Source organism: Bidens hawaiensis, unplaced genomic scaffold (genome assembly GCF_021521415.1).
Source record: "Bidens hawaiensis isolate Kalapana, Puna unplaced genomic scaffold, B.hawaiensis_p1.1 tig00054723_1, whole genome shotgun sequence".
Classification (NCBI taxonomy): Eukaryota; Viridiplantae; Streptophyta; class Magnoliopsida; order Asterales; family Asteraceae; genus Bidens; species Bidens hawaiensis.
The window spans coordinates 1,257-25,356 of NW_027499843.1; the positions used below are offsets into that span (position 1 = coordinate 1,257).

The following is a 24,100-nucleotide window of genomic DNA, read 5'->3' on the forward strand; positions in this document are numbered from 1 at the left end:
GAAAAATGGCAGGATCATGGCGTGCCAAAAGGTTGGAAGGAATCTCTTGAGGATCGTGCATGTAACGAGAAGGCTGCACGGGGGCAGGCCAGACGCCCACCTTGAATGTCATAAAATTGACAAAAGGGTGGTATTTGTACATTTTGTATTTTTTTTAAGTTTGCATTTTTTTTATATTACTAATTGTATTTCAAGCGTACCATCATAGCAAAAGCTAAGTGTGGGGATACCGCACCACAAGAAATGTTGGGATTTTGATGCGTTCGGTAAAGTTTTATTTCCGAAAATGAGGTTTCAGTTAAGCGACCCAAAGTGCTTTCATGCTCATTTTGTTGTGGTTAATCCAGGTACGTGTATATTATGTTGTAACCGAACTTTGTGGGTGTAGTTCACTATAAACCCTCACGAGACCCCACTCGTCCTCCCGGGCTACTGATGTGTGCGTGCGTGTGGTATAAATTGTGATAGGTGGTATAAAATATAAAAGGATGGAATGATTTGCTTTTTAGCTTTTGCACAAGTTCGTGTTTTAAATTTATAAAAGTGATTTCTACAAAGACTAAACACACACAAAATAGGCAAGTGTACCTATCGTATATGTAGAATAGTATTGGTAAGAACTAAGTATCGATCCGTGGACACAAAGGTTTTTAATAATAAATCGTTGTTTTACTTTAATCGGAGGTTTTAATTATTTTGGGGTTAATTTTTGAACTTTTTATAAAATGTAAATACTTATATATATAATATATAAGTGACCAAGACAAGAGATTCTAAACGAGTTATTCAATTATGCGAAGGTTACCATCTAATATCTAGAATCCACTCCATTGTTCCTTGATGATTAATAGTTAAACATATGATAGACTTGTCCTAATAATATATGATAGAATTATGATCCTTATTTTGGAGTGAACATATTCTATGACATAATGAATAATAGCATGCATATTTTCAAGTCCATCCTATGCTTAATAGCATGCTACCCCAAGAATGTCAATTTAAGTAGACAAGCAGTTGGTAAAGTAGAATGATTAGAATTGACTTCGATTTCTCAAATACCAATTCTAACAACTTCGGGTGGTTGTAGTTAACTCACACAACCTCCCCTTGGTTGATTTATGTAGGTTATAATTACACATTCCATTAACATATGACTTCTTTAACTAATTTGATATCCTAAGCAAAGCCATTTTCGGATTACCAAGATTTAGAGAAATACATCATAACTTATATCTCATCATTTCTAAGTACAATATAAGGATCCATGTTTCGATAATGTATCAAAGTGTTTCTATCTTTCAAAAACATGAATCGATCATGAATGATTGCCAATATAATTGACAATCACCAACTTTGAATTAGTATTTTAAGATGGTGAAACATTTCTCATCAAAAGATAATTGTAAGATAACCATGTACTTTACCAAACTAAACCACATGTTTTATATAATCATCAAGTAAAACAAAGTTTCTTCATATATTTTAGATGGTAAATGGAGTTTAGCTCATAATGATCATGATGATAAACATTAAGATGGATGATAATAACAAATACATGATTAAACTTGGAACAATCTAACCAAATGTAGATGAAGCTTCCTTCTTAATGATGATGATGATAGATGATGATGGTTGATGGTGATGACCTCCAAGCCTTCAAACTCTTCACTAAATCTTCTATGTGAGTGTTAGTGTGTGTTTTTATAAGAGAAAACCGGATAGAACTCTTTTCAAGGAACACTTGATGAATGCAACATGAGCCACTATTTATAGGCAATCTGGATGGTGAGGCACGGCCCCGTGCTTGATGAGCACGGCCCCGTGTATTTTTATGACATGTGTCAGATTTGTTTTGTCTTTTGTGTGAGCTGGCAACGGCCCCATGGTTAGCAGACACGGTCCCGTGCTTTTTAGTGACATGTTCTCAATTCTTCTTTGTATTTTCTGCATTCCCGTCCACGGCCCCGTGCTTTGTTCTCAGATTTTGTCTTTTCTTGTTCCATAAGCATGGGGGCGTGTTTCTTGAGACATGGGGGCGTGTTTCTTTGTTTTCTTGTGTTTTCTTCTGTTTTTCTTCGTCTTTTTGCTTGTTTCTTCGTTTAAGGTTTGGTTTCACCTGAAATTACGTTTTATTATAATAAGTAGCCTTTTATGCTATGTTATTAGATAGAAATTGCAGTTTTTAGAGATTATTTGATGCTGAAAAGATGTATATTTCTATGTACATCTCGGCCCAGTTTCTGATACTGTGCATCGATAGCGAATTAAACTATAATTTTGCTTTGTCTTTTAACGAGAACTGGAATAACCGCAACCGGATTTCATCTTGATCAAACGTACCGTCACCAATAGTCCCGCAGATAGCCGAAAAATCAGTTAAGTGTGAATGCGGGTCTTCCGAAGCCATCCCGTTGAAATGAGGAACGATGTTGATGTAGGATGGCCGGGACTTAAAAGTTTGCTGTCCCTACACTCGTTCCTGTGGAACCAACAGGGATGCTCCGTCTGAGATAGTCGGTTTGAACCGACGATTAACACCATGAACCGGGGCCATATAATTTCTCCTCAGCCCCCCGGGGTTTCCCATACCACCCCGGTTAACCGGAATACCACGAACTCTTTCGGGTCGTTCCGCCCGATTCACCCTGTCTCGACCCCTTCCGTTTCTGTTAACTGGTTCAACCCGTCTTCGATTAACCGGCTCCTCTACCTCTTCATCCGAATTATCATAACCCACATCTTCTTGCTCAAAACCCTCGTTCTCGGGCTCGACTGCCCGATTACCTCTAACCCATCTGTCTACCTCGTCATCGATTTCCAAACCTTCAATTCCATTATTATTATCCCCTTCGTCTTCATCTTCTGTCGGAATACTCGGTCGAACATCATCGAGATTTATCCGAACTCGGCGGTTGGGGTTATTATTTGGAGCAGATGGTCCGGCTTGGTCAAATAGGTTTCGGTTATGTTTCGGTTTCGGTTTTGGTTTCGGGTTCTGGAAGCACGAGCTGAGTGATTTTGGTTGTTTTGGTTATTCTAGTTATTGAAGTTTAGTGGGTCGGGTATGTTGTCTGGGTGAAACATGTTGGTTTGTGGAAGTGGATCTTGGTTTTGGTTATTGTTCTGGTTCTGGTTCTGGTTTTGTTCTTTCATCTCTGAGTTTCTGTTTTGTACTCGATTCTGCCGAGCTAACCTCTCAATTTCGGGCTCGTAAACTAACGGAGACTGTCGGCCCGACTGGCGGGTGCGCATAAACCTGTAATCTACACAGTAACACAACCCGCGTAAAATACAGATAAATAAAATTTAAACTAAAACTGAAAATTAAAACTAAATTTTAACTAAAATAAAAACAAAAATCAAATAGCACGAAAGACACTAAGCGCACTAACTCCCCGGCAACGGCGCCATTTTGATGACCGTCATTTGAGTCATGCAAAAACCTAAATAACCTAAGTAGATAGGGTAAATAAGGTATCGTATCCACCAGGAGTATGTGGTCAATGTAATCGTGTCACAGATTTATAATATTATGAAGTATCAGATATTAGTGTTGATCACACAAGCAATTAGTTTTAATTTAGAATTAAGCAAAGAACAAGTGAACAAGTTTCAATCAATTAATAAAAGAAAATCACACCCGGGACTTCAAGTAAGTAACTTACAGTAATCTCATGCAACCTAACAGATTAATCATTAACGGTTAACTACAGACTGATCAACTAGACAAAACCTTAGACATCAATAATCGCTTTACACACGACACTGGTTATCAAACAGTCCCTGCCAGTGTGACTCAGTTAAGGGCAATCATATGTTTTATCGTATTCAACCTGATCAAGCAGTCCTATGATCAATTATTATAGCAACTGGTAACTAATCGTTCAGATCAACGTAAACCTAAACCGATTGAAAACACAGAAATACTAAACATCAATAATCATAGATTAACCATAAACAATTATACATAAACGTTCTTAGTTACATGAGAAAACTGAAAATAATACAAACTTTACATCCCGGGTATGATTCTGAGAAGTTAGCCCAGTATCGACATCATGGAATCCTCAATTATGATGATATGGAACATGTATGTGATCTCGGTATGAATCGGAATAGTGGAATCGCCCTCTTGTAGCTCTGTAAACTGCCAGCCAGAAGTCCCTTAATGAAACCCTAACTTTATCCTTATATAGGGTTTCAAAAATAAGAATCCCGTAGTTTATTTTGGTCTAGCATATGGTACTCTAGTTTCAGCAAATGGTACCCTGGCTCAGCAAATTGTAGAGATGGGCAAAAAAACCGGTTGGTGAACCGGTTCAACGGTTTAAACCGAAAACCGGTTTTTACAAAAACCGGTTATTTAAAAACCGGTTTGACCGGTTTAGTAACCGCCGGTTCGTATATCGGTTACAAGTTATAGAGAAAAAACCGGTTACTGAACCGGTTATGGAAAAAACCGGTTAATTTTAAAACCGGTTATTATGAAAAAAACCGGTTTTTAGCCGGTTATTTTTTTAAAAAAAACCGGTTAATTAAAAAAACCGGTTATTAACCGGTTTCTAAACCGGTCCTAACCGGTTAGACCGGTCCGAGTTTTGCACAAAAAAAACCGGTTAATAAACCGGTCCGGTTATTTAAAAACCGGTTTTTTTCCAGTCCAAGAAAAACCGGTCCGGTTATTAACCGAACTGGTTTTTTTAAAAAAACCGATTTGTGCACCTCTAGCAAATGGTACTCTAACTTTAGAGTATGATACTCTATTTCAGCATAGTACGCTCCTTCTTATGCTCAGCATATGATACTCTGCTTTCAGCAAATGATATGCTAAACCAACTTTTACCAAGATTCATCAGTTTTGATCACACACTATCACACATCATTCCGGGTCTTCATCCCGTGCTCGTACAGGTCCAAATTAGGTAGTTTAACGTATATGCCCTGAAATACAATAAACACGTATGAAGTATCGAAGTTTCCACAATAAACAGTTAAAACTAATAAATAAACGAACTTAAATATATACAAATTAACCAACCATCAGTGGGGTTCATTCTGTCAGATCCGACTATTAAATTTGTCCGCCGAACCATAGATTTTCAGTTCGAGGGTTTTGAATATTGAATTAACTAGAGTGAAACACTAAAGTTGTTTTCTTCTCGAAAAAGTAAGAGATTTACACTAGGATTAGGATTTGTTTGATTTTGTGGAGAAATAAGAAAGATGGAGATAGAAGTTTGTTATGGAGGTAGAAGACGAAGAATTCCGTCGGATACATTAAAAACTCCATCGGATATAACAGTTTTTTAACGAACTCCGTCAAATCTATTAATACGTTGACACGTGGCGTGATTTTACATGTCAACGAAATCTGTCGAACACTGTTAAAATTCTGTCAAACCCGACTAGAAGAAAATGACTATTTCAAATCCACAGCTAAAACTGAAAAATGGTGGTTAAAACTTACTACTTTGGGAAATTTTCAAATAAAGAATTAGTCGGCATAGCCATATAATAATAAATATATATATTTTAATTATTTAAGTTTAGAGTTGAGAAGACATTCTTTTTCTCCATCTTCCAGTTTGACTTGTAACATGGCAGATGGCAGCATCACCGGAGATTCCTATTCCCACACCTTCTAAAACCTAAACCACAAACCAAACCTAAACACTTTCATTCATCCTACGTCTCTCTCTCTATAACACATTCTGTCTTCTTTACGTCAATTCTTGTTACTTAATTCAGCAATTAACATTACCACTTTTCGGATTTCACAATCAATCACATCACCTGCCCATTTCATTTCCTTATAAATATATAATATTATCATCATGTTTTCATTCACACTGTAACAAAATTGGCTGGATTTCCCATTTTACCCCTCTTTTTCTAGATCCTTTTTCTCAGGTAACCCTTTTACTTATATTGCATGGTTCTGTTTTCATTGCTAATTCGTTAGATCTTAAAATCTTGATATTATTATTCATTCAATTTGATTAAAGATCGAGCCTCGCAGAAGATGCTCGCGAGCTACTCGAGATCAGATTGATAAAAATCTCGAAACGAGCCCAAGCTCAATAAAAGCTATTTTAACTATTGAGCCTAAGCTTAGTTATTGAGCCTGAGCATGAGCCTTCTATGGGAAGATAGTTTTCCTGGTGTATTTTAAAGTTTTAACTACTTAACGAGCTAATTAGTTAATAAATAATAAGCGAGCCGAGTCGAGGCTATCTCGAGCTTGAAAACACAACTCACAAGCTGAGCTCGAGCTTTAGATAAAGTGCTAGAGACGAGCGGAGTTCGGGCTCGGCTCTAGAATTTGATTTTGATTCCGTTTATTGCATGTTTGTATTTTGATTAGTAATTTGTTAGATCTAGGGGTGCAAATGAGCTGAGATGCTCGGGATCAGATCGATAAAAAGATCGAAACGAGCCCGAGCTCATTAAAAGCTAGTTTAATTATTGAGTCCGAGCTCGAGCATCGTTTTAATGGGCGTAGTGTATTTTTAAGTTTTAAGTCTTTCGGACTTCTACATATTAATTTCAAATTGCACGAATCGAGCTTTGGCCGGTTTAAGGTACTGTACACGAGCTTGAGTCGAGCTTAGGCTCGTGAACGGTTTCTCAAAATATATGCATATAATTAATAATCTATATAAATTAGTTAATAACTATTAAACGAGACGAGCCGAGCCCAAGCTTGAACAAACGAATCACGAGCTTGGGCTCGGCTTGACTCGTTTACACATTTAGTTAGATCTTAGGAATTAGAATTTGATTATGATTTGGCTTTTTTGATTAAATATGATTGAAAATCGAGCCTTTTGGGATTCATATTAACCAGCAATCAGTTTAATATTAAGTTTTTGATTTGAATTTGATGCAGAATTTAGTCAACACTAGTTAAATGAACAAGCCAAGAAGTCAGCCAAGGCCTCCAAGGTCTTATGCTTTAGGAGGTATAGTAACAAATTCATTCAATATTTCCATTATTATTATTATATGATCTTTATATAAGTTTGATGATTTTACTGTTTTTGAAGTTGATTTTTGTATTTTGTAATTATAGGTGCGGATCATGCAGAGCCCATAAAGAAAAAAGGGTTTGTAAAAAAGATTGTTTTCGCTTTAGGGCTTACCGCGTTATGCATTTTTGTGCTCAAACAGTCTCCTACTTTCAGGACTCCTAGCCCAGTAAGTAAATAAACCCTTTATCTGCTTTAAAAGTATTCTTAATTTACAATCTTGGATTCTTGTCACATTTTGAAGATTCAAATCCATTTTAATATATGTGTTTAAGTAGAAAACTTGCTTGAATGGTTGAATTAATCTATATGTTTCTTTGAGATGGAGTTTATGTTTGATATGACTGATTAGTTGTTTTTTTGTCCATATTACCCTTTTGTACTAAACATATAAGTCTTGCAATATGGTGGATTCCCGGGTCAGTTTGGGGCAAAACTGGTTTTTTTAAATAAAAAAAGTATAAATTTGGTTGGCTTCAGAAAGGGTGGGTCATTTTAGGAAGAAAAAAAAGTATTTAAAATAAGTTCACCTGCTATATTTGTTTTTATTGCGGCTAATGGTGGCAACATGGACTGTGGTGGCTGTGTCGGCAGCAACCGGTAGGTGGCAGTGGGTGGTGTTGGTTCATTTCGACCCGTTCTAAGTTATAGCAGGTTTCATAGGAGTGACCCATTTTAACCCAAATCAACCCATCTTAACAAAACCTTTTTTTTAACACAAATCAACCCATCTAACACTTGAAGTTTACCCAAGTCAACCCATTTAACACAAAAACTTATCCAAGTCAACCTATTTCTTAATGAATGGGTCATTATTGCCAGCTGTGTATTCGCATACAACTCTACTGATATTAGTAATTAAATATTATATAAATCTTGAAATTGAGAAAAGTTGACTAAACATCTAAAGTCAAAGTTCAATAACTAATTCGGAAAGTCAATGGTAATTTATAAAGATTGAATATTTTAAGTCAATTTTCATCATTTTTTGATATATTTATATGTTTCTTCTTTGAAGTTCTCTAGGTCCGAAGCAGGAGTTACTCATGTTTTAGTAACCGGAGGGGCCGGTTATATTGGTTCCCATGCTACACTGCGCCTTCTCAAAGACAATTATCGTGTAACTATAGTGGTATATCTCTATGTTTTACTTTATTAATCTTTCATTAATATTCAACTACAATACAAACTAACTTTGTTTACTTATATTATAGGATAATCTCTCTCGTGGAAACATAGGCGCAGTCAAAGTTCTTCAAGACCTGTTTCCCGAACCCGGAAGACTTCAATTCATGTATGCTGATTTAGGAGACGCAAAATCCGTAAACAAAATGTTTTCAGAAAATGCATTTGACGCGGTTATACATTTTGCAGCGGTTGCATATGTTGGAGAGAGTACCCTTGATCCCTTAAAGTAAGTAGCCTTTTATATTATCATTTTCTTAATAAATATACTTTTAACTTCCCAGAAGTATAATAAAGAGTAATAATAATAACAATAGTAATAATAGTATAATATTATCATATTATTAATAATAGAAAATTATATGTATACTAATAACAAAAACAAGAAACAGGGGCTAAACAGTAATTTCTGAAAGAGTAAACCAGTAAAAATGGTTATAGTATAACTTTTAAAAGGGCACCATTTATGAAAGAAAACTAGGCGGTTAGGGACTAAATCCATAACTTTTTTAAATTTAAGAATGATATTCAAGATTTGGACCAAATCACATGGACCATCCGCGTAATTTACTCTTATTTTAAATATGCAGGTATTATCACAATATTACATCGAACACCCTTGTCGTATTGGAAGCTATGGCAACACATAATGTGAATACTCTGATATATTCAAGCACTTGTGCTACGTATGGAGAGCCCAAGAAGATGCCGATTACCGAAGAAACTCCTCAGGTACCAAGGGCATATACGTAACTTCACTTTTTTAGTCTAATATTTTGTTGCCTTGCTTAAATTCTAGTTTTTGTGTTGTGTATATAGAACCCGATTAATCCATATGGGAAAGCCAAAAAAATGTCTGAAGATATTATTCTGGATTTCCATAAGAACTCGGACATGGCCTTCATGATTTTAAGGTTTGAACGTTTGACTTGTCACAAAATTTATTTAAACATGACTTGATTATATTTATATATCGGATGTTAAAAATGTTCTTGAATAAATTCCAGGTACTTCAATGTGATTGGGTCAGACCCGGATGGAAGATTAGGTGAAGCACCAAGACCCGAACTGCGTGAACACGGAAGAATATCGGGTGCGTGCTTCGATGCGGCCCGTGGGATTACTAATGGGCTCAAGGTAATATGCCTTCTGATAATTAATTATAGTTGAAAATAGATTTTTTCTGATGTTGATTATGTGATTTAGGTTCGAGGAACCGACTATAAAACCCCGGATGGAACGTGCATACGGGATTATATTGATGTGACTGATTTAGTTGATGCACATGTAAAAGCACTTGAGAATGCAAAACCCGGGCATGTTGGAATATACAATATTGGTACAGGAAAAGGTAGTTATTTTAAACTGATATTAGAGGTGTCAAATTGGGCGGGTAAGTGGTCAAGATGTTCTGGTCAAAACTGGTAATTGTTTTGTAGACGGTTGGATAGGCACAGTATTTCTTGTTCGGTTTTGGAATATGATTAGTAAATACTGAAGTAAAGATACTTAAATTATAATCACCCATTTTATAAAATAAAATTTATGAAATGACCATTTTACCCTTCTTGTCCTCCTTGCATTCCATACGCTCATTCAAATGCAAGTTTTAAGGGAAGGTTAGAAATGTCATAAACATAAAAATGAGTATATTTGATATTGTGATTTTTTGTTAGGTAAATATGATAAATATTATACCAACTTTTAAGGTGATACATAAAAATTTCCATTAATTTAATGTGTTTTAACAATAATTAGACCCATTAAATTAAAAGCATATTTATCAAAGGCTCTAGGCGCATAGACCTCGCCTGGGTCCTAGGCGCAAGGCGTAAAAAAGGTGAGGGCCTTAGAAAAAGAAAGCGAACATAAATAAAAAAATTAAAATATATCATGTATCAGAAAAATATTACTACTCTCTATATAAACTAAACAAAAGCTATTATATAACATTTAGTATCATCTAATTACTAATTAGTACCAAATGTTTTAGAGGAGTCAAGATTCAAATGTAATTTCAAAATTTGAATAAGAAAATGTTCAAAGTAAAGAACCAAAAGTTAAAAAAGTAATAAATAGTGAACTTTCAAATGATTATTGTTCTTGATCTTTCATCACCACCGATGGAGGTATCGTCAACTTCAAGAAGCATGGACCTAAGAACTAGGAGCGCGTATATTGGGCCTGGCCTAGAAAATGGGCCTAGCGCAAGAAGCGAGGCCTTTTAATAACTATGAATAAAAGTTAAAATATACCCAATTGACCCATTTATGAATAGATCAAAACTGACACTAGTCCCATATAAAAAGTAAACCTGGTTACTTTAAACATGTCATTTTGCTAATAATATTTTATTTTGGTTTGAACAGGTAGATCAGTTAAAGAATTTGTGGAAGCTTGTAAGAAGGCTACAGGGGAGGCAATTAAAGTAGAGTATCTGCCACGTAGACCCGGTGACTATGCTGAGGTGTACAGTGACCCGTCAAAAATACTACGTGAACTCAAGTGGTCAGCAAAGTATACTGATCTGGAAAAGAGTTTGCAGGTTGCATGGAAATGGCAGAAGTCACACCGTGACGGCTATGGCCACACAAAAGCATCGTTTTAACTTCTAACGCAAATTTGGTAGATGGTTGATCACTTGATTGAAGGTGATGAAAGATTGAAGATTTACTTGGTTTTGAACTTGTTTCAATATTAGGGATTATTATGAAAATAGGGGTTGCTGAGGTTTAGGGTAATATTTTTGTTTTTTTGTTTTCATATTGATCATATTGTTATTTGTTACATGGGTGTGGACTTGTACCCATACATACATTACATGTATCAGGAAACTGAATAGATCTCAGAAATAATGCCTTGTCAGGTGTAGTGTAATTGGAAGTATGGATTTACGATTTAGAGTCGTTTGGTTGACAGAGTTCGTTAAAATTTTGTGTAACTTGAAGACAACCCGTTTACCCAGTTAGGTAAATGTGGCAAACGAGTTGTGGGTATTAATTAAGTTGTAAACAGGTTAACTGAGGTTAATTGGGTCCGTGTTGCAAAAGATGAGCTACACGGGTTAGCGTGCCAACATGTTTAACTAAACGAGTTAAATAGTCCAACCAAAACATGCTATGGCTCAATTAATCATAAGATAGTTATAGATTCTTGTATAAGATGCACGAATTAAATCTTGATCACACATGCTATGGCTCAATTAATCATAATAGTTGTAAGATGATTGCCAACTCCTAATTTTACACCATCAAAATTAAAAGTCGAAGACGTGTTTGAGCCTATTTACCACAAATCTTCAGTTTTCTTCCAATAATTGGCTCAAATAGTATGCTTATAACATGTGTTTGAGGCAGTTACAAAAGCAAACGAATTAAGGACTATGTCGCATTCTGCGGAGATTTGAGACAACACTTATTACACTACCAAACAAGTTTGTTAATCGGTTTAAGCGCGTTATGTGGAGATTGTTAATATGTGGACCCGCTTTATAAATTTGATTTCGACAAAGTTATTATTTTTGGATAGTTTGGGATAGAATGTCGTGTTAAAATTTATAACCCTCTAGTAGGAAATGGTTTCCCTTGTAGGCAAAAGATGGTTTGTATTTCACAAAAGGAACATATGGTCTAACCACCACGATGCATCTAAGTTAAACTAGCCAATAGAGACTATAAAAATGGTTATTTGAGGCCTCTTCGTTATGTGAAGTCCCAAGAACTTTTAAAGATTTTTATTTGAAACTTGAAAGATTTTAAACCGCAGATTCATTTAGAGTTGCAACTAACCGTGTATCAAATGCATTTCAGTTAAATTAAATTGACAAAATTGTTGATCGTAATAGTAATTAGTAACTATTGTTATAATGACTATAAGAACCTAGACCTTAAAAAAGGAAAACACAAATAAAAATCGAAGACTTGTGTTTGAGTTATTCAACATAAAATCTTAAGTTTGTTTTGAATAACTGCCTCAATTAGTACGCTTATAACATGTGTAGTCGAAGCAAGCGTAAGGATTACGTTGAATTCTGCTAAAGAGTTTGAGACAACACTTACTCTACCAAACAAGTTTGTTGATGGATAAACCAAGCGGGCTTGTGTGGATATTGTTAGTACGTGGGATAGAATGTCGTGGTAAAATTTAAAATCCTCTAATAGAAAATTGTTTCCCTTCTTAGCGAATGATGACTTTATGTCTTAAAAATGGGACATGTGATCAAACCACTACAATGTATCTATGCTAAACTACGGCGATTTCCACTATTTCACCTTAGATCATGAGATCTTACTAATATGTAATTAAAACGATCACGCTCACAATAATATAAAATATATGCAGAATGTGTGTGAGAGAGACTACAAAGAGAATGATGCAAAATCTCATAAAAAACAAACATCGTTCACAAATATGAAAAAAGCTGAATTCCTCAAAGAGTGCATTGAAGTCTATTAAGGATTTCTAAAGATGGTTATTTGAGGCCTCATTCGTATGTGAAGACTCTTAAGAACTTTTAGAGATGTTAATTTGAAACCTGAAAGATCCTAAAGCACGAAATCGTTTAGCGGTGCAACTAACTGTGCATTTAATGCATTTAAGTTAAATAGACTAAATTGTTGATCATAATTGCAACCAATGTTGTAAAACTCGCTAGGCGGTCCCTAGGCGGCCGACCCCCTTGTAGGGAGTACTCGGAGTACTCGGGGAGTACTCGGACACAGAGCCGGCTCCGAGAAATCAAAAAAAAAATTAGGGCGAAGGCGAAAATTTTTTTGGGTCTTAAGTAAAAGAGTATTTTGTTGAGTTTAAAACAATTTAATTTTTATATGAGTTTACTTGGTTATAATTTGGGTTGTGTAAAAAATTTTTGTATTAAAATATGACTAAACATGTTTCACATGAGACTAGAACCCATAACCTTTTGGTTGTGAGTGATACTCTTTTGCCACTAGACCAAGCTAGTGGTTATGTAATTAAGTTTAACATTAAATATACATATTGTATTTACTAAAAATACATATAATTTTAAAAATAAAAAAAAATCGGGCCTAAAGGGGTGTCGGGCTTGTGGCCGTCGACCACCCTACCACCCCTATGAGCCGGCCCTGCTCGGACATGATAAATATAACATAAAATAACTATCGAATATTATATATATGTTAAGATAACATAATTCACGTTAAAATAATTATAATTCATTTGAAAAAAAATATAATTCAAAAAATTCATGTTTTGTTGTTATTTTTAATTTTTTACTAAAAAATAAAAAATTAAAAATTTAAAAAAATTAAAAATTTAAAAATTTTTCTTGAGTTGACCTTGGAGGCCGAGTAATCCCGAGTATTCCGTTTGACCGAGTTGGACCTTGGCGAGTAATGGTGGCCGAGTTGGAAAAAGGCGACAAGGTTGATGTCCGAGGACCTTGGAATCGCCGATTCCAAGGCCTTGAAATCCGACTTTTACAACACTGATTGCAACTATTGTTATAACGAAAATAAGAACCTAAGCCTTAAAAAGGGAAAACAAAAATAAAAATCAAAGAGTTGTGATTTAGCTATTCAACATAACTCTTAAGTTTGCCTCCACTAAGTGCCTTAATTAGTATGCTTATAATGTGTTTTAGGCACTTACTGGATGCAAACGTAAGGATTATGTTGAAGAGATCGGGACAACACTTGTTCTACCAAACAAGTTTATTGAGTTTTTTTTATCAAAATAGGTGGAGGGGAAAAAGTATTTACCAACCTAGATGATTTGAAAAGTATTTACAAAAATAGGTTAAACTTCTTTTTTCTCACTCCTGATACTATTGAAAAAAAAAACAATTCTTAATAAAAAAAAATAAACTCCTTTTTCAAAAAAACATTCTTCAACTATTTTTTCTAAAATAAAGCCTACAATTTAAATTTGTTGTTTAAATAATTTATTTTAATTCTCAATAAAATTGTCTTTTCTATTACGATATGACTAGAAACAATTCTTATAGATTTTTTTTATAATGAATTTTCTTTTTAAAAATCATTTTTAACTAAATAAATTATTTTTCTCTTATTTGCTTTTTTAGTCATACATTATTTTTTGACATTCGTCTTTTTTCTTTTGGTTTAAATTCGTATTTGTATTTGTTTTGTAAACCCGACCCATTTTGTCTTTAGGATCCTTCGTTATTAATAAAATGTTGGGTTTTATGTTTTATTTATGTTATACAATTCTCGGATCAAGATAACACCCTCTACATTCTTTTAAAACACTCTTTTATGGCTAAAAACGACTTAAAATGAACTACAAGGACCAAAGTTGCCAAAAACCAACCAAGATAAATCCATTTAAATATTTTACCAACCGTAAAATATACCTTATGTCCAGATTTCTTTTAATTATTATAAATCTTTTAATTAATTTATTTAAATTAAAGGTCTTAAATTCATTTAACCCCCAACCAACCATCTTAAATTCATGTAATCCTATTGGTGAAATTTGGTGGCAACCCCCTAACACTTTCCTTATAAATACCGACTCTCCCACCCATTTTCAACTGCTCAAACCTCAAACACTCTCTCAAATCTTAGTTATAAGCTTCTTTTCTCAAGTTCTTGATAGTTTGACATTCTAAAGTCACACAGAAGCTAATATTAGATTTGAATATGTTTTGGGTAATTAAATCTTGTATTTTAAGTTTATTTATATTATAATACCCTTCTTCTTTACTTTCCCTTCTCCAACAATGGTTGGATTAGGTGTTTATGCCATTTTAAGGCAAATATGCATGAAAAGGCTATTTTAGTCCATTTTAACGTTTTGATTCATTTAAGCTTTCTGTTTGTGTTTAAGATATGAGTTTTAAGAGTTTATATTAGTTCTATAGTTTTGGGTATGTGGCAACCAACCTCGGTCTCATACCGAGTCATGGACCGAACCGAAACCGAACTCTCGTTAACTCTTTATTTCATTATTTTAAAACAGAGTTGTATATAAAATTCAAATGTTTAAGTTCTTTTATTTACTGTTTGTATTTGTTATTATGATATGGTTATGTTTAGGGGCGTGCAGAATTAGGGCTGGACCGAAAATACCCGAAAAGCCGGCCCGAAAAGCTAGCCCGAAAAACCCGATCCCGGACCTAATTTTGTACGAATGCATTCGGTCCTTAATATCTGCTCCGATCGGTCTCGGGTATATACTCGTGAAGATCTCCACAAACCAGACGAACCGATTTTGGGAAACTAAAAAAAATGCGACGTGGGCCGCTACTCCTTTAGATTCCACTCTTTAGAGTATTTACGTGAAGAAAGAGAGAAGAAAGAGAGTATTTACGTAAATGCGACGTGGGCCGTTACTCCTGAAAACCCGCTTAACATTGGCGTTTGGAGTTCTTTCTCATATGACTTCTAACTTAGTTAAGCTTTATGTTTTAATGAGTATTCTCATAACATTTATCATTTTGGAATATCGGATTCGGGCTTGACCAATTATCAAGACTCGAACCGACTAAACCGAACACTCGTTAAATCCCATTTTGGTATTTATCTAACAAGGTTCGTGCACTATTGCATTATACCAATCCCTACACATTTACTTAACAAAGGTTAAGTAAAACTTATGGATAAAAACACCGAGACCTGATTCCGAGATAACTTAATTTTAAACCGTCATTTTGTTTACTTAAGTTTTATTTCACTTTAAACCCAAAACTTTGTTTATTTATTTTAACTTGCCTTTTATTTTACTTTAAGTTTTCACCATACATCCAACTAACTTAAGGACCTTTTTAATCTAGGATTCGTCCGTTAACTCGTTGAGCCCTTTCCCAAGCTATCTTTTGGACAAGTTCATCTTCAAGTCACTTATTCCAAGTGAGTACATTTCATCCTCCGTTTTTATTTTTATACTTTGGGGGTAACATGCATACCTATTCAAAACAAGAATGATTTAAGATACTAGATCCTCAAACCACAAACTCTAGGGTGTATGATACCTTGAGTATTTGCCCGATTGTGTGTTATATGCCTCATATGCTTTACGTGCACAAGTGTTTATTTTTGTTGTTGTTGTTGTGCCTCAATAAGTATGATCATACGCACCCCTAACTACTTTAGCCTTGTGCTAGTAGAATAGGGCCTCATTATCCGAGTATGTTGGTTGTTACCAATTAGAAAGGATCCTCATTTATTTATGATTTATATACCGCACATGTTGCTTTTATTTATAATTTCATATATGAGTTGTGGATTTTTCCTCATATTATATATTCTCAAAACTATGAAAATGCTCACCAATATTTTTGACAAAATATATTTTATGCATTGTTACATGTTTGGTTATTGGTTGATTGAAATTTGAAGACACTATTTTATTTTGAGACGTTTCGGTTGTTAGAAGAATGAACAATTTAATTCTTGTATTCGGTGTTATTTTGTATGAACAAGTTGTGTTACTTTTGATGATTGATTTAAATGAATGAGTTGTTTAAATATTGTCACTTTAATAGTGTCTTGTGTTCTTGAGCAATCCGTCGTACCCCGACATGTTCTGCCGCCTGTGATCGGGGTGTGACAATTTTCTTATATATAAATATTAATTAATTGTTTTTTATGACAAAAAACTAATTGTATTAGATAAGTTTTAAATAAGTTTTTTATTTTAAGTGTTTTCTTTAGTTTAGTCAAATCGTAAAACTAAAAAAAAATTCTAAAAGAGAATTAAAAAAATTATTTAAGCAAATTTTAAAATTTAGGTTTTATTTTAGAAAAAACCGTTAGGATGTATTTTTTGAAGAAAAAAAATGTTTATTTTTTTCTAAATACAAATAAAGAATTTAGTAAAAATTACAATAATAAAATAGTGATATGTCAAAAAAGATGTCGATACATATACGAGTACCAGGTTTCGATAATACTGATATAGGTAACAATATTGTTCGGTTGGAATCGGTTTGATCCGTGAAGATACCGACGCACTACCACAACTCGTATAACTTACGTTCCAAACAAAATACTATATTTTGGAAAATATTTGTAATCAACAAACTTTACACTAGAACGGCAAGAAAGAAAATAAAAAACCCTCTATATACAAACCCTTTCTTTTTATATATACATAGTTACAATAATTTGATATCAATATATAAAAAACAATTATACGACGTCTGCTTATAAAAATTACATATACTAAATCTACATTCGTTATAAGATAAAGCAGATCTTATATACTTATTTAAAAATGCTTTATAGATATTTAATTTGAGAATTTCTAGTTTGAAAAATATTTTAATTCCTTGCTTTTATTTTTTCTTTATTATTATGACATCCAATTTTTTTTAAAAGAAAATAAAAATACCAGCAATTTAATTTTATAAATGTAGTATATTTGACATTTTTATTTTATTTTAATAAGAATTACTTTTAGTTAATAGGTTATTTTATCTATCTGACCACTGTGTTATCTATGTTAAACAACCACGATTTGCACTATTTAAATCAAAGAGAATGATGTAAAATTTATAACAAAAACAAACATCGATAACAAATACACAACTACGACCATGAAAAGGCTGGAATCTTTCTTAAAATTGTTAAAAAGTGCATTAGAAGCCAAAGATGGTTATTTGAGGCCTCCTTCGTTACGTGAAGCCCAAGAACTTTTTAAAATGTTTATGTGAAACCTGAAAGATTCTAAACTGCAGAATCATTTAGCCATGTAACTAATTAATTGTGTATCTAATGCGTATAAGTTAAATTGATAAGATGATCGTTGTAGTAACTATTGTTATAATGAGTATAAGAACCTGGACGTTTTAAAAGGAAAATAAAAATAAAAACAAAACTCAATGACTTTGTTTGAGCTATTAAACATATATCATAAGTTTGTTCCAGTAATCAGCTCAATCAGAATGCTTATAACATGTGTGTGAATTGATATTGGAAACAAACATAAGAATTATGCCGACTCTTGCTGAAGAGATTAAGACAACAATTATTCTACTAAAAATGTTTGTCGATTGGTAAACCAAGTGTGTGTTGTGTGGATACCGACAATATGTGTACTCATTTTATAATCTGATTTCGATAAAATTATTATTTTACGATCGATGTGGGATAGGATGTCGTGGTAAAATATGTAATCCCCTAGTAGGGATTGATGACCTTAGCAAAAGATGATTTTTATTCCTTAAAAAATGAACATATGATCTAACCATCACGATGTATCTATGTTAATTACCTTCTTTGATTTGCACTAATGGATCACCCTTACAATATTTATGCAATATATGATAAATGTGTGTTAAAGAAACTACTAAGAAAAATGACTTAAAAACATCATTAAACAATAAACATTGATCACAAATATGACCATGAAAATGTTGGATTCTTTAATAAAATCGTCAAAAGTACATTTGAAACCCATGGAGAACAAAAGAGATGGATATTTATTTTAAACTTTGAATTATTCTAAAATGTAGATGCATTTTGAATAATGGATTTTAAGCTGCGTTCTCTTATCGTTGTGGGATAGATCACAAATACGACCACAAAAATGTTGGATTCTTTCATAAAATCGTCATAAAGTGCATTTTGAAACATTGAGAACTAAAAAGATGGTTATTTGAGGCCTCCATCATTATGTGAACCCTAAGAACTTTTGAAGATAATTATTTGAAACTTGAAATATCTAAACTACGGATTATTTTGAATTGCTACTAGCTGTGAATCTAACGCATGTAAGTTAGGTTTACATCCCCCACTTATAGCCTGGTGGTAGGAGGCTTGGGTTTCCTAATGGAGAATCAAGTTTAATTCCCACTTGTGTCACTTTGGGTAGATATTGGAAATGAAGTTTTTGAGCTAGGTCTTATGCAAAGGTTGTCAATTTAAACCCCGAGCCCACGGGGATTTTCGTCCCACCATGTGTTACCCCAGAGAGTTATGCTCTTGTGGTGTCACAACAACTGTCAAGTGGCAGCTGACGGTATTGTTTTCGGGGGAACGCCCAAGCCAAACTCTGAAAGACAGCGTGGGCCCAGTTAAGACAACGTAGTCGGGCCAGGGTGAGGAAACGGGGCTCTCCAAATTTGAAGAGTGCGGTAGCCTCAATACGAAAATTCGTCGTTCTAAAAAAATCTAAGTTAGGCATACAAAATTGGTGATAATTGTAGTAACTAGTGTATTGCTAAAGTGATTATAAAATGACTACAATCTTAGAGCTATTCAACATAAATGTTAAGTTTGCTTTGAGGAACTCCTCAATTAGTATGCTTATAAATGTGTGTAAGGCATTTTCTCAAAAGCAACTTAAGAATTATGTTGAATTATGCCAAAGAGGTTGAGACAAAGCTTATTTTACGAAACGAGTTTGTTGATTGGTAAAACAAACATGCGTTGTGTTTAGATTGTTAACATGTGGACTCTCTTTATAAGTTTGATTTCAACGACACTATTATTTTATATCGTGTGCGAAAGAATGTCGAGTTGAAATTTATAATCCTCGGGTAGGAAATGGTTTCCCTTATAGGCAAAGCGTCTTAAAAAGGGAAGATACGATTTATCCATGACGATATCTATGTGAAACCACTACGATTCGCATTTTCACCTTGGATCATGATTCATGAGATATTCCGTATGTAGTTAATGGACCAATTTTACAATACTTATTTAATATATGGTGGATGTGTGTAAGAGAGACAACATAGAGAATGATATACAATCTCATAACAAAAACAAATGCGATCACAAATACGACCTAGAAAAATCTAGATTATTTTTTAAAATTGTCAAAAAAAAGTGCACTTAAAGCCAATAAATTGTTAAAGATGGTTATTTGAGGCCTCTTTAGTTTTGTGAAGCTTAAAAATATCTTAATATGTTTATTTGAAACCTAAAAGATTATAAACCACACATATGCAACTAACTGTGTATCTATAGCATTTAAGTAATATTGGCCAAATTGTAAATCATAGTAGTAACTATTGTTATAATGAGCATAAGAACCTAGGCATTTTTTAAGGAAAACAAAAACAAAAATCAAAGACTTGTGTTTGAGCTATTCGACATAAATCATAAATTTGTTCCGATAATAAGCTCAATTAGTATGCTCATAACATGTATTTGAGCTTATAACAAACGTAAGAAGCTTATAACAATCGTAAGAATATAATGTTGGAAATCTTGTATTAATAATAACCAGAAATAAAGAAATAAAAAATAATCGACACAGTAAACCGGGCTTGTGTTTAACACAATTCCCTTAAACAGATTCTCAGTCTGTTCTCAGGGTACTCCGGTTCGAAACAGAATCGGTGCTCTGCCGGACTCGGACACTTGCCTGAAACAAAAACGGAAAATAATGTTGTTGCAGTAGGAAGAAAATGAAGTGTGTTTTTTGAGTTGGTGTGTCTACAAATGAAGAATGTCATGGTATTTATAACCAAGAGTCATAACCATATAATTAACTCTTAGTTATGACCATTAAAGAATATTAAATAATAATAATACTCATCTAATGACCATTATCAAAAAGAATTGAAACTGAAACACAATAATCATAATCATTATGATTATTAATGGTATTGACTAGACCACCATATTTTGAATTTCAAAACCGAATTCAAAAAATCGTCTGACGCGGGCTCGGGTTTTCGGAGTTGCATTCGTGTCCGTGGGACGTGCGGGCACGCACGAGTTCGATGAATTTCTAGTCCAGAAACCCAAATTTGCACCCCCCTTGCGCGCGCGTAGGACTTGTGGTAAAACATGTCATAATAATTCAAATGGGTGTAAGGTCACTACCTTATAAACCATTCATTATTTTGTTCCCAACCCGATGTGGGACAAACATTTACCACTTCCACCACTTCCTTCATTCACACACTTAAAACTTCCAACAATCCCCCACATGAATGGAGGTCGAAACAACCACATTATTCCAATTAGATTTCAACAGTTGAATCTTGCATACAATAGGTATGTGTTATCCTTTGAACCTTTGATTATGAAGCATACTTAGCCCACTGGCTCTGAGTAGACGGTGATGTCTTTGAACTCGAGGCAGTTTGTGTAGACGACAATACACTTCACACAAGACTCTCCCTGACAAAGTCAAGTCCTCATAGTTATGTTCGTTATGGTCATGAACATGCGCCTGGTTCTGCAAGAGCTATTAAGTATTGTGCCCAACAATACCCTTCGAAGCGACCCCATGTAACATCCTAAAATATTATAATATTAAATAAAGGAAGATTTCGTTAAGTTTCAAGCGTTAAATATTATTAGCTAGTGTTTAATAAAGAAAAAGGGTCTTGGACTTGGAGTAATTAAGATGGATAAAAAAAAGAGTAATGAGCCTTATGTCCATGGGCTTTAAGGGATATAAATACCCCTTAAACCATCCTAAAACCCTAAATCCTCATTCTTACCATCTTATTCTCTAACACACTCATAACACACACACCCTACAACACCTTACGACCGAGAGAGAAAGAGGGAAAGCGAGGTCGAGCGAACATTCGTTTTGGTGGATCTTGACTATTCGAGCCATACACGAGATTTATAGTTCATAAACAAGCTAGCCTAGGCCAAACGAAACGTAAAGGTATGATTTCTATCTTAAAGTTTATGTTTTTATAGACGGTTAGCCTTGAAACTTGAGTCTAGAATAGATCGGGTATGAATGAAACGTAAAGTTGTAAACTTGATGTTAGAGATGAACTTAACGAACTTACGGCTGCTATGGCTCGTTAGAAATAAACCTTTAAACCTAGTATTGAACGTTTTAATCTAAAGGTCCAAGCTTTACGCACTTTCGGGTCGTGTTTTACCCAAAAACGGCTAAAGGAATGTTTGCGAGAATTATTAACATCTTATCGATATATTACACCTTGAAAATCGACTGATTACAGAGGTTTTGGGACGAGCCGTAGCTGCTGCTGGGTAACTTCGCCCACAGCAAGTTCGCCCAGCAAGTTCGCTAAGCATACAAGTTCGCCTACTGTGAACTTCGCCTGGTATAAGTTCTCTAAGCATGCAAGTTCACCTACTGTGAACTTCGCTTGTATAAGTTCGCCAAAGCCAAGTTCGCCGAACACTAACCTCGCCGAATGTTAAGTTCGCCGAATATTAAGTTCGCCAAAAGTTAAGTTCGTTTAGAAAATAAATTAAAATCCTAGTGAAAAATGTGTTAAGATAGGTTAATGTAAATAAGGTAGTGATAGTTAATTAATACATGTAATTATTATACAGTTAGTCGTGCACAGCCCAGGAAAGGGATAACGATTAACGATGAACGCAACAGGATCCAGGTGAGTTCTAGCCACATTTATGTGTTATGTTTTTGAGGCTGTGTGCATACTCAATATGTTTGTTAATACGCTTATTCTAAGAGATAAGTGTATGCCTTTATGTGAATAATGTGAAATGTATGAATGATTGCTTGATGGTACGTGAACAATCTTCGGATATTGCACGTACTGTCAGGTTGTAACGCTATGTATAAGGTAAGTATGATATGTATGCTTATGTGTATGAACGTGATAAAGTTAATAAAAGAAGGAAAGGATGGTTGTATGGTTACGAAAAGGGTACCGAGCCCTAATAATACTCGAGGTATGATGTATGGTTGTATGGTAAGGAAGAGGGAATCGAACCCTACTAATATTCGAGAACTAGGGAACCGAGCCCTAATAATACTCGAGGAAGGAGGGTACCGAGCCCTAATAATACTCGAGGAATGTAGGGCGTAATTCTCTTTATAACGTAAGATATGAAAGTAAGTTAGTATAAAAGAAAGTATGAAAGTATGAATGAAAGAATATAAGTTTGTGTGTATTGTATAATGTATGATTAACTAGAAATCACTCAGCGTAGCTGACTTTTAGTATGCACGCAGTGAGTAGGATGAGGCAGCTCTCTTGAGGAGACACGTGGCATTGAATAAGAGGCTGGCATCAGAAGGCTCAAGACGTGATATGTTTTAATTACTTTGTTTTTGAAAGACAAGTTGTTTGTTTAAGACAAGTTTTGGATTGTTACGAAATGTTTTATGAAAGTTTTTAATGTTCCGCGAATGTTTTAATTAACTCTGATATTTAGAACTGCGTTTATGAGTAAATCCAACAAGAAAGTAGGGCTACCGGTAACGGGGCCTTACACCCTACTTCTCTCTCACAAAGGTGATTCACCATGTATGACTACCTTGGTCGAATCATTAAAAGCCATATGCTTAGCCTCACACTTGTCACTTTTAGGAATGGACTAGGAAGGTTACCTTGCCACATGGTAAACTCCCTCTTAAAATTGTAGGGTTATACCCCCCACAGTGACCGCACTAATTCATACAATTAGGTTTTCCTATTGAACTCAACTCTTGGGATCTCCAGTCTGTTGAGTTAGGTTTCCTTCGCATGAACTTTAATTTTTCAAGGGCTTCAGTCCCATTCCCATGGACAACTTCTGAACTAACTCTCTACTTAGGCCTTTTGTTAGCGGATCCGCAATATTATCCTTTGACTTCACATAGTCAACAGTGATAATTCCAGCAGATATTAGTTGTCGTACCGTATTATGTCTACGTCTAATATGTCTATTCTTACCATTATACATTGTGCTATGAGCTCTGCCAATTTCCGATTGGCTATCACAATGTATACAGTTGGCCGATGCAGGCTTAGGCCATCTTGGTATATCCTCAGCAAATTGACGTAACCATTCTGTCTCTTCGCCCGCTTTATCTAGGGCGATGAATTCTGATTCCATCGTGGATCTAGCTATAACCGTTTGTTTAGACGATTTCCACGATATAGCAGCACCTCCAAGTGTGAATACATACCCACTTGTTGCTCTGGAATCATTCGTGTCAGATATCCAATTTGCATCACAATGTCCTTCGACAACTGT

The 24,100-nt window shown here is 34.5% G+C and overlaps 1 protein-coding gene across 1 annotated transcript; it reads left to right on the forward strand.

Annotated features, from left to right (window-relative positions):
- The first annotated feature begins 6,845 nt into the window (after positions 1-6,845).
- On the forward strand, positions 6,846-11,102 carry LOC143600656 (putative UDP-arabinose 4-epimerase 2). The gene is made up of 9 exons (XM_077078282.1): positions 6,846-6,965; positions 7,076-7,200; positions 8,050-8,163; positions 8,246-8,445; positions 8,807-8,948; positions 9,036-9,130; positions 9,224-9,353; positions 9,423-9,567; positions 10,586-11,102. Exons 1-9 carry the CDS (start codon positions 6,914-6,916, stop codon positions 10,822-10,824), a joined length of 1,242 nt encoding a protein of 413 aa, XP_076934397.1. The 5' UTR covers positions 6,846-6,913; the 3' UTR covers positions 10,825-11,102.
- Positions 11,103-24,100: the final 12,998 nt, after the last annotated feature.